General features: G+C 29.1%; 1 protein-coding gene across 1 annotated transcript in view; it reads right to left on the reverse strand.

Moving 5' to 3' along the window:
• The window catches only part of LOC136971733 (uncharacterized), a 48,826-nt gene that overhangs the window by 26,219 nt on the left and 9,435 nt on the right, over positions 1-13,172 (reverse strand). The window contains exon 2 of the mRNA XM_067266228.1: positions 7,923-8,161. Within this exon, the coding sequence (XP_067122329.1) occupies positions 7,923-8,161 (239 nt within the window). The remainder of the gene's footprint in view (positions 1-7,922; positions 8,162-13,172) is intronic.

Below are 13,172 nucleotides of genomic sequence, written 5' to 3' on the forward strand. Positions count from 1 at the left end.
TGCAGCAAAAATTTATTAACAAACATTTTCAGGCATTTTTAATGACCACCTTCAAGTAGAATTTGTAATGGAATGCTACAATGAGTTTGGACAATTATATTCTAGAACACGCATTCCAGTTTTTACCATCGGAATGTTAATATATCATAAAATGAATAAATAAATTCAAAAAACATTCAAAAATGATAAATTTAATAACTAAAACGTGTGTGTTATCAGTTTTGAATTTATACATTCATTTTACAATATGTTAACATTCTGATGGTAAAAATTTGAATTTCTAGGGTATAATTGTCCAAACTACCATTGTGGCATTCTATTACATATTATACTACATGAAGGTGGTCATTAAGAATGCCCAAAAATATTTGTTAATAAATTTTTGCTGCATTTCAAGGTTGAGTGTGTTTATGAAGTTAAAATACAAAAACCTGGGTAGCCCTTGTCTGTTAGTCAACAAACATACCCATCCCAGGTATTCCTTAGAAAAGGCCTTAGCCACCCTTTTTTTTATGGCTTTAATACCACACTCTAGTTTGATTATCGCTTTAGTATTGGAGGTCAAGTCAAGTATCGTCGAATTAGTATGAATCGTTTCACCAGAAACATAATCGATTCTATAAAATTGATGTATTCTCATTATATCCATCTATATCATACTTTGATGTGGTAATGCTTGCAAATACTCTTACTTCAAAAATTCTACAGAATTCAGCAAATATTTGATGTCTGGGAAACCATCCTCTTAATAATCAGGCATAATTATTTCCAGATTAAAAGTTAATATGATATCATTGTAACAGTTAATGTATTGATTCATAGAAGCTGTTGAAGAACTGTAGAAAAAGTTCAATCATTCACACATATATATATATCCTATATTTATAAATGTAAATTTTTTGAGCATAAATTGGAAATATATCTGCATACACAAACTAAAAGTATCTGAATTATTAGATGCATTATATTCAATTTCCATTTATTTCTACTGATCACAAATGATAACTTACTGCAAAATTAATATATTGATTACTTTTAGATTAATAAATAGAAAGTAGAGGATCTAATATATTTTTTTTTAACTTTCTATATATTGATCAAGAGAAACAAAACAGAAAAAATGATCAAAAATCATTAAAAGTGATTAATCAAAATTTAATAATTAATTTTTCAAAACTATTTTCTCACATTTAAATATAATTTGTATTATTGACTAAACTGTTTAATTTTATAAATTTATAATAAAAATTTTTAAAATATTCTAATTTGTAGAATAATAGTTTCTAACTTAAGTATAAAATTAGAAAATATAGAAGCAATATAGCTAAAACTACCAGAATAATTAACTGAATAAATTTATATCCAACATTTGATAGCTGTCAAGGGATTCAAACTATCTTTTTATAACTTTCAATCATTTTATATTTAGCATATAAATTAAACTATAATACTAAAGAAATTTTTCTCATTTGACACACAAAAAGTAGACAAAGGAAATTTAAAAGAATTGGAATAATGAAAATGTTTTACAAAAAATATTTTTCCATTCCCAATGAATATTAAAAATTTTTGGTTAAAATTTTGAATTTATCTTATTAGTATATCAGAATTAAAATTATACCTTGTGCTTGGATATGAGTCAGATGTAATTATGCAAAATTTTAAATTACAAGATGTTAGATTATTCTTTTAAAAGCAACATATTATAAATGTAGTAAAAACTTGAATTAATTAATTTCTTTAATTTATTAAAAATTTTATAAGTTTGAAATGACATATTGCAGAATAATATAATTTTAATCCAATTTAATGGATGGAAATACATTGAATTTGAAAGAGCATACATACATCCAGGCTCTTAATTCAGGAAATATGTCAGCAATACAATACAAATTAACTTACTACAGTATCAGTATCATCATTGCCATTTTATTTGCAAGACACATACAATATACATATAAGTTTTAATTATTTCAATTATTATTTCAGGAAGTACAGAAAGGTAATGTAAGAATGGTCAAGGATTATATTTCTCAATTTTCAGCATTTTGTAATGATCCAGAAATCAAAATGATAGTGCTTCTTAGTTATGGCCAAGGGATATATTGTTGTTTCATCAAAAAAAAGAAGAAAAAATTGACAAAATAATTGGTGATACCAATGATCTCTCTTAAAATATTTTCAGCAAGAAAAAGGAAAGTTAATAAATGGAATGTGTCATTAAATCATCTTAAATACACTCATCTATAGCACATATATAAAATTATTTTGGTTCAAGGAAGTAGGTGGTTATGCTTGATTCAATACGATTAAGAAGCACTCTATTAGAGTTTTAATGCCATTATACATGATTTCCTCTATATTTTGAGTATTTAATTTATTTAGATTTCTCTTTTTGATATGGATGCAAATATTTGCATCCATATTAAATTTAATTTATTTGCATAAATTTAAATTTGCACACTATGAAAGATTCTTGTTTCAAGTGCCATGTTAAAAATCAGAAGTGTTGTTCTCTTCTTTGCATCACATTTCATAGTTTATATATAAATGTTGTTTATTCCTAAGAACTTTCCTATGGTAGCAAGATGGCGACGGGGAAATTCTAGAGGCCGACGGGGAAATTCTAGACCGCGGTGGGGAAAATTTTTCACTCTCCGTTCGAGATTGCGACCGCGATTACGTCATGATTTCGTCATCAACTGAAGATATCCGTAGAGGGCGCTTTGATTCTTCGAATTGCGTGTTATCGGAATTATGCAAATTTTTCCTCCGAGTATGAGTGGGCGTCTTGTCGTGCCGAGAGATTTCGTTGGGTTTTTCTTACTTCTGGAATTTTTCTATTACGAGGTAATTTGTAATGTTCTTAATTTTATTTGCGAATTTAGGCTGTTGGAAAAGTTGTTTATATTGAAAAGTAGGCTAAGCGTTTTCTGTGATTTTTGGAATAGATATTTCGCAACCGAGTCATGGCGGATTGTGATTTAGAATCGGACGGATTTTGGAAACAGTGTACTGGACGACGTTTTTATCAGTTAATCGAAGCGGAGTATTCCGAGTTGGGATTAGACGAAAGAATTGATGGCGGACTGAAATTCGCCGTGAAATTAGGCCTCCAACACGCCGAGGAAGTTTGCGAGGAATGCGGCCAAACATGCAAATTGATTTATCGCAGCGACCGGAATTCTTGCGCGATGCGTTGCCGAAAATGCAGGCGGAATAGTTCGGCTTTCGATGGAACGTTCAAAGGGAAATGCGGCAATGTTTCGTGGGCCAAGCTGTTGGCATTCATATGGCACTATATTGGTTTGGAGTGCACGACGAGTAATTCGGCAATTTCCTCGGGCGTTTCTAAAAAGGCAGGAATAGACTGGGCTAACCACGTACGTTTCGTTATGTTAGTGTCCTTACACAATCTGACATCGTTTAAAATAGGAGGCGTCGGCAAAACAGTGGAAATAGACGAAACAGTGATATGTAAACGAAAATACGAGAAAGGAAGAAAGATGAAAAGCACTAAATGGGTCGTCGGAGGTTTGTGCCGGGAGGACAAGACTTGTTTTATATGCCAGGTTAATGACAGATCTGAAATAACTCTCAATTGGATCATTTCGAAATACGTTAACTCCGGCAGCTCAGTGTTCACAGACGAATGGAAGGGATATAACCACATCGACGATTTAGAAGGTATAGAAATTTCTCATAAAACAGTAAACCACTCTGAAAATTTTGTCAACCCGATTACAGGCGTTCATACTCAGAATATCGAAAGATTGTGGGGTCACTTAAAAAACAAGAAGAATTTGCCGAAACATTACACAGAAGATTTGTCGGATTCGTATATGTACGCATTCATGTATAAGAAGTATCACAATTGGACGTTAAAAAATCCCGGCGAAAAATTCCACACCTTTATCAAACACGTCAGAATGATATTTCCCGGTCGCGGAAAAGTACCTAGTTGGAAAGAACCGGAGACCATTCCGGCCGCTCCCGCACCTATTGCCAAGAAGAAAAAGGTGGAAAAAAACGAGAACATTGTTAAAAGAAAAGCGCAAAAGAGATCCTCTTCTCATGCCGGAGAATCAAGTTCAGTCGACGGGAAGCGAAGAAAAAGAGGAAAGGCTCAGTAACAAAGTAAGTGCTCTTGTTTTTTCGTTCGTGTTTTTTAGTATTCTTAATATAGACCGTCGGGTAGAAATAACCTTCACGTCGCCGTTTAAATGTACGGTAGAAAGAAAAAATTTCGCGGTCGCCGCGTGCAATATACGGGGGGGGGGAAAAATCCCTGCCGCCGTCTAGATTGTAGGGTAGAAAAATTTCCCCGTCGCCATCTTGGATACCATAGGTAACATTAACCAATGTTGTTTATTCCTAAGAACTTGTTCCTTTCTTATTGTTGTAAGTGTTATTGTTCTTATTACCTGCAATCTATTACTAACTATAAGATGCTTATTTTCTATTAACACAATTGATAGTTGTCATATACAGGATGTTTCCCTTGAATCTCTGTACTGAACTGTAAAAAAACTGTTCTGTAAAATCCTGTTCTGTCTGAACTGTAAAAAAACTGTTCTGTTTGTTCAGGTATGTGAATGAAATATGTCAGTGAATGTTGGTCAATACTCCAAGTTTCATATGCATGTGCTTGAAAAGGCTGCTGCTGCTCAGTGATGATCTGGTTCATTACTGCATAGTCTAGATTCCTGGATTGATTGATCTGGCCATTTCTTTACCCACCCAATAACCTTTTAAACTTTTTCTTGCAGATATGTCAAGTATTGCATACATGATACAAACATGCAAGGCACGAGAATACAAAAATTGCAAACACCATTAACAGTGCAACTCCTAACATGCTAGCTTAGACATGAGCCAGACTGGATATCATATATGCCATATCAGAAATTCACGTGGAAATGTAATGATTTAATGTAGTAACTAATTTGTTCAGATGCTTTTTTTATTACTATTTCCTATAGTATTACAATCACATTTCTTTTCTCAAAATTAATCCACATAATATGAGAGGGGAACATCCTCTATACCTAAAATGATGCTGAACAGATTACAAAAAATGAATTTTATATTTTCTGTTCTTTGGATTTAACGTTATCATCTTTTATTCTTTTTGGTTTATTATTTTTATTGCCTAACTGTTTTGTAGTTTGATAAACCTTTTCAATAGTCATCTACTTAATAGTTTTCAAGCTTTCTGTATAGATTTTTGGAGACATGTTTCATCGACTGAATTTATTCATTCAGAAGGAGAAGTCTGAGGTGCTTGGTCTTCTTTCCAATGCTTTGTTATAATAATTTATTAAATTCTATTGTTTGGTGACACCAAGATTTGTTGTCTGGAACTGGATTGTGGATTAATTTGCCTTTAGTGAAGCATTATAAATTTAGTTATTATTGAAGATGATATTTTAACTAATGGGTGTTACTCATAAAAACAGTAATAAAAAAACAAGAGAGAATTATAGTTTTTAAAATTTTTATACTGATTTGTATGGTAAACTAAAAATATAACAGGAATTGTTTTATCACATTAAATAAGAATTATTATATATATTTATTAATATATATATAATCAGAATATATAAAATATAGATTTGCAGACAATATTTTAAAATCAAATACAAAAATTTAAATACAAATATTTATTTTCTGTAGTATAATAAAAATTTATTTCCATTTGTGAGCATAGCAATAATTCCTATTGCAAACTTATTTAATAAGAATCATTTCAATGCTTCAATGTTTTTTGATCTAGGGTGAAAGTATCAGAAATCATATTTTTTTTTTATGTATGATCTCCTTCTGATCACCCCAATATCATCAAAATGTATTAAGTGCTAAATATTATTAAATGCACATGTTTTTAATAAAATGGATTTTTGCATTTATTAAATTCAACTCATTTAATTGTAAAAATAATAATTTAATCAGAACAATGTCTTGTTCTTCATACAACATTTTATAGAAACTGATAAAATGTCATAACATCTATAGATAATTTAAAATTATTACATAAAAATGTCTATTTAAAAAAAAAATTGAATTTCATAAATAATCACTGTTACTTGCACATATATACAATTCTTGAATTCTTGTGAATGTTGGATTCAAAAGACACATTTCATTTTATTTATCCAAAAAATCCCCTTTTAAGTGATTATAAAAGTGAATGATTATATCCAGTAAATATTGCTAATTTTAGCTTTGTACCAAAGATAAATTTCATTTTAAATGTAAACATATTTTTTTGTTACCATTTATTTTATTTAAAAATTTATTAAAAAAAAAAACAAAATTGTAGTTTCAAATTCTGAATATGAATTAACATTTTTAAAAGAAAGAATAGCTAATATATCATATATTAGCTATTCTTTCTTTCTTTTGAAAGCCTATTAAATGACTATTATTTCAAGATGTTATCACAAACAAAATATATTAATAATTCAGAAAAAACAGAAATTGATAACTTTTTACATATTACTTAATCAATTAATACTTTTTTAACAAATAATATCCTTAAATCAGTACGTCAAAGATTAACTGATGTAAATGAAATTTTATTGAAATATTAGCAAAATTCCAATAATATACAGTAAATGTATCAATATGTTCATAAGGAAAAATAATTTTAAACTAAATCTGTAATGTGTTCATAATACTTTGTTTGATTTGAATTTGTCTGTTATATGAAGATGAAAAAAATTAGTAATTTGAAGTATGCTAGTGTACATGTCTTGTATGTGTTTTAAATTAATATATACCAGTTTTGGGAAGTTACTGTAAGAAAAAATATTAACAATAGCTTCATTTTTTCAGATAATAAAGATATGATTTCATGCTTTCATATTGAAAATATATATATTATATAATATATAATGATTGAATAATATAATATGCAATATATATATATATATTGCATATTTTATTATTTAATTACAGTGGGTGATCAGTTAAAGAATCTGTCTAATGTTTTCCTTTTCTCTCTTCTTCAGGATTTTTCAGAAGTAATTAATAGCATTGTAATTGTAGACATCCCCAAGCCTATTAACCTCAACCTGGTTTGGATGCCATTCTAAAACTGTTCTAACATTCTCCCACTTCTTCAAAAGACCTTTAATAGCAGATATCAGCATTAATCCTTCTTTACAGAAGAAAACATATCTCGCTGAGTTTCTTGGTGTTCTTCATTCAAGAGTTCTTGGCGTTCTTCTGTTGTCAGATCCATTTCATTTTCCACTATGAGCTCTTCAATGTTTCTTATTTCTCAGATGTGATTTCCATTATTCCTTTAGCTGCTTGAGTTTTCTTGATTATACTGTATCTTTCTTAGATAAGATTGAACTGCGGCCTACTGTAGAAGTGTTCGAGCCATACTGCCCAGCAACATCAGACATCTTCTGCCCACTCTCTACCTATGCTATTATACTCTCACCTTTTGAAAATGAAAACCAACACAAAACTTAACGAGTGCCTGCCTGACAGTCTTGCAAATCTACAAAAGAATTGTTTCTGTCAAAAAAATAAAAGACTGGAATTACAAAGGAGTGTTTCAAAGTTCGGAGAAATACTATCCAACCAGTATATACTGGGTTGACCGTCGATGTCGACGATCCAAAAAGTTTCAAATTGTTGCCTGAAGACAAGAGAAGACCAATCGGTATTCATTATTTTATGTCGCTTCTTCTTGCGTTTGTTGTCTGAACATAAAAAATCTTTTGCAAAAGTGTTTGTTATCCAATTTGTTCGTTAACTGATCACCCACTGTACTTGAAAACATTAAATGCAAAATTTCTCAATACAATATATATATCTTTAGTAAATTTTCAAATTTACATTCCTTTATTTATTTAAAGATAAAATTTTATTAAAAAAAAGGCTATAATAGTTATTTGCATTCATACCTCATCCCTCCAACCAGCCAGAGTTTTGAATATATTCTGTTTTCTTATTTCCTGAAGAACCAAATCCAATTTTGTGCTTCGCTCATCATATGTCCTCCAGTTAGGATTCAATGTAACACTATCTGATGCTTGGTTATAATGGAAAATTTGAGGATATTTTGAAAGATGCTGCCATATGTCAGGTCTTATGACTCCAACTTGTTGGTCACCTATATAAAATGGTTTACAACACCTACCATCTGAAAACATAGACAAATCTTTATTAAAATCTACGTGAAGTTTGAAATATTTAACTTCAATAATAATAATAATTTGCAATATATAATCAACTGAAAATTGATTATAATTATTGATGATTGTGTATTGATAAATATATATAACAAATTCATCAATTTAACAGAAACTTTTCAGGAAATTAAAGTCTAATTGATGATATAAAAATAAGCTAACCAAGTCTAAATTATTATACAGTAAACCTGTGTAAACTGAAATCACATGATACCAGTTTTTCTTCTATTTTAAACAGTTTTAGTAAGTTTTTCCCCTTCTAGCTTTAAACTGTACCAGATAAATGCCACATAGTTATGTTCATTTTTATTATGTACTGTACATAAGAAACATTCTATTTAACAGCATTAATAATTGGGTTATTGGCTTTGTTAAATGCCTAACTCTAGTTAAATTACTTCATATTTAATTATTAAACTAGCCTTAATATAGTCAAACAAATCCACCAATCATTTAGACCTGAAAAATTTTATTAGGTTTAATATAAAGTAATTCCAACTAAAAATAGAAATATTTGAATGCAAAAATTAATAACTATTTGATTTTAAAAAGTTTTCATAATTTCTGAGAACTTGCAGTGTTTAAATACTGCAAGTTCTCAGATGTGATCCTTATGACCTCACATTATTGTGAGAACATAAAACTAGTATCTTGCTCTGCTGTTGGAAATTCAAACTGCACAGACACAAAGTTACTCTGATTTCTCAAAGAATTTTAATGCAGTAGTCTAATTAGACTTTAACTTCAATGTTTGTAATTACAATCAATGTTAATCAACTTATTCTTGAACAATCAGTGCTAGTTAGTTACTGCGTTCATACAAGGCAAATTGGCAGCACTGTGTTACCTTATTCTCATTGTTTTTAATAAATTATATTCATTGCTTATTTTCAAAAACTCTGTTGTTGGGAATTCATTTGATTCTTCAACTATTCAATTCTATCCCCTGGTTAATTCCAACAAAAATGAATTTAAAGATTGGCAACTAACTTATTGTATGTATGGCAACTGAGGCAAAAATGAATTCAAAATTTTGTTCATAAACCAAATTATTCAAAAAGCAAGCCATTTGAAACCCAAGGTTTGACTGTATTAAATTTAATACAATTTCTAAATCAATCTACACTATTATGGAATAAAAGAGTCAATCAAGAATAGAACTTAAGCCCATAAATTATGAAAGTATACAGATGCATTTCCAACCTAGATCTGTGTCCAATCTTTGCTTTCAGACTATTTAATTTTAAGAGGATAGAATCCTATATAAGTAACTTGTATGGTTATTTAGGTATGAATAACATAACTGACGTCTTCATGGTAAACAAAAGTCAAGTTCTGCTCTAAATTGATCTTTTCTTCCGGAATAGTCTGATTCAATTTATTTTGAAGTTAACATAATTATTAAATTTAGTGCAGGATGGCAACTTAACTGCAAACCATTAGTTTAAGTTAGCTAATTAATATAATATATACAATTTAAGTTCTGTCAACAAAGTTAATCTGGAAGTGTCATTTGATTTTAATAAAAGTAAGACATTGATTTCTACAAAGAAGTTTTTATTTTTTTATTTTTATTTACTAAGAAGTATTTTAGACAAATTTTTTTAGTCATATTCAATTACAGAAACAGCTAAATTACAAAGGACAATATTCCATTTGATACCTGACACACTCAGAATATAATAGATGACTCATTATATAAATGATAGCTGATTACTTAAAACAATGCAGTCACTCAATACATGGAGTACTAATATTATCCTAACTACTTTAAAAATAATAATATATAAAATAATGTATATAAAATCAAGTTTTAACTCTTATCTTTTCTAAATTGTGTTAACCTTAGTTCTTGGCAATTTCAACTATTATATCTTAAAGAAAAATTAAAACAATTCTACACAAGCTTTTAAAGAAAAATAAAGGAAACCAACAAGATGGATTTTAAAACTAAAAAAATTTTTGTATTTACATATACTAAATGAATGAAGTTTTACAGATTATTTCATAGATATTGTTAAAATAAAAATAAGATATTTTATTTTTATATTCATTTTCTGTGTGATTAAACAAGATATGAATTAAATGAAACACAAATACTAAAGACAAAAGTGCTTTTATTTGAGTTTTCATCAATTAAAGCAAATATTCATTATTGGAAATAATAATTCCCACTCAAGATCTGTTCACAGACAAGCATCTGCTTAAAGTTCATTTGTAAGGAGAAGCTTGTCTGTGAGCAGATTAACTAACTTTCTTTTTCAAAGTTCATCTTACAAAAATGTTTCAAATCAGATTTCAATTAGAATGTCGGCTCTAATCTAACACAATGAAGACTTTGCAAATAATAGTTTACGTTGCTTTTAGAAGTTTCTATCGGAATTTACAAAGTAATTCATTCCATTGGAGCTTGGTTGTTTTAAATTGAAACTACGAATAAAGCTTTAAAATGAAAGTTCATTTAAAATTAAACAAAATTGAAATAATTTACTTTTTTTATCTTCTATTGTTGTGTTGAAAACCTATCAACCTTTAAACTTAACATTTTATTTTGTATGGAACGTTCCATTTGAATTCAGGTACCCTCAACATATGTACTTTCAATCAGTGTGGGTTTTGGTTAATACAGGTCTGTTGTGAGAAAAGTTAACATTGTCAGCTTGACAGAGCTTACAGTTAGTAATGCTAAATTAAGTCTAAAACTAATTAACTACATTTATTGAGGGTTAGTTGTATTTGCTTTTAGCTAACAGAACTTCAAATATCAAAGGCAAAAGTGCTTTATTAATGTTTTAAATAAGCTATATCTTATTATTTTCTACATAATTAAAATGTTATTTTTCTATGAAACTTTTTACATTTACTTCTTTACAACATACAAGTCTTCAAAGCAATTTATATAAACTGACATCCTTTCTTTAATAGGATTTTTCTATATTAAAATTCATTATTTAAAAAAATTGGTTTTTTTTCATTTTTATTTTTAACTTGCTGTATGTCTGAGAAATATCTGAGATTTAAAACATTTATGCTATAATGCCAATCAGTAATATAAAATTATTCACAGTGCGGGTATCTAAAATTTACATATAAAATTTTAATAGTTTCTGTGTTGATCTTATTTTTTGTCTGCAATTGAGAAGAGAAAATTTAGTTTGGATTTTATTTATGTTATTGATTATTTATTAAAGGGTTGATTTTTTTAAAGTATTTACAATCTTTTCCAATACTTATTCAATAGAAAGTGGAGGTTTTCAAAGATATCTTATCTCTAGATAAAAAAAATAATTAGTGATTCTTCAATGTTACAGGTTTAGATTTAAATAAATAAAAATGATTATAAAACAGATATATAGAATATTATCTAAAATCATGCACAATGAAATTTAGTTTGAAACTAGCTTTTAATCAAAATCAGATTATTAAATAAGTATAATTATGTAGTAAAGTTTTTTATATTTTTGAAAATGCTTTGAGCTTGGACAGAAATCATTTTTATATAACAAAATAAATACAAAAAATACACACTACATATTTGATTTCAATATTTACAAAAACTTTTAAAAAAGTAAAAAACTTTAAAGGATTAACAAGCATATAACTTATTTAGTAACAATTATTTTACATTGTTATCATCAATATAATCATAATGTAATAATAGAAACTGAAAATACAGAAATTCAGACATTTGTGAAACCATTAAAAACAGTGGAGAAGCTTATAACTGATCACACGCACACTCTCTTTTTAACACTGGGACATTATCATGTCCAAACTCAATTCTTTACTACTATTTACTTATCTATCTGCTCTCCAGTCCTCTACATGTATATAGACTGGACACTATGTACATGATGACCTATTCTCAAGTGATCACATACACAATATACCAATACCAGCACACTTGGAATTAAGAAATATTTACTAATGTTTTATCTGTTTATAACAGACATCTTCAGGCATATAACACAGAACAAAATGACTACATTAAAAGCCATCACTCCCCTATAATCTTGAGCCCAACAGATCTGGAACCCTCAAGTGCACATCCTTTCCATTGGAAATTACAAAGAGTCAATTGGCAGCAGTTTAATTCTGACAACCTTAGCTGATGACATGGATCCAGTTTAAGGGCACTGATGATGCTGTAGATGCTGTCACCTCCTACATCACCAATGCAGCTGAGCAAAGCATCAAAAAGACCTTGGGTAAGTAATGAACACACTACCTCTGATGGAACCACAACTGTGACATGGCAAAGAAAAAACATAAGATGGCTTAAGTGGTTTTTGCTGAAATCCCACTCAAACGAATCTGTTCACATTTGAATGAGCAAAAGTAGAGGCAAGGAGGGTGGGTCTATTGCCAGAGTTGTAGAGACTCTTGGCAGAAACATCTTTCCATCGATAATGTGATGTTATCGATGGAAAGATATTTCTGCCAATTGATTCCATATATCATTGGATATATGTAATATGGAATCAAATTAAACACAGGGAGATGAACCTCCTATCCTCAGTCCATACTGAAACACAATGGGATAGCAACAAGTGATATATGACTGGTTAAGTGTTAAGTGAAACATTTTCTCAAGTGTCCAGCATTTCTAATTATATGACTGCATTCCAAAATCACAAATGCAGAGCTAAATGGGAGCACACTGTTTTTACTGTAACAGAACTTCATTCTGTCTTGTATCAGCACAATAAAGCATTTATCTTCTCCATCTCTATTATAGTTGCTATCTCTGTATAGCTGTATATGGATTGAGGAGGTTTTCCCAAGGAGTAGGATTGAGTTTGTTTCTCTTGTTATTCCCTTACCAAAATCTTTATAATAAATCAATTGCCTAGGCAAAGTTCTTGAACTTTGCCTAGGCAATTGATAATTTTTTTCTGTTGAGTATTGTTTGAAAAAAATAGAAAAAATATTTTTCGGTGCCAAAAAACTAAAAAAAGAACC

This window comes from Centruroides vittatus, unplaced genomic scaffold (genome assembly GCF_030686945.1).
Source record: "Centruroides vittatus isolate TY-2023 unplaced genomic scaffold, ASM3068694v2 contig_2696, whole genome shotgun sequence".
Taxonomy (NCBI): domain Eukaryota; kingdom Metazoa; phylum Arthropoda; class Arachnida; order Scorpiones; family Buthidae; genus Centruroides; species Centruroides vittatus.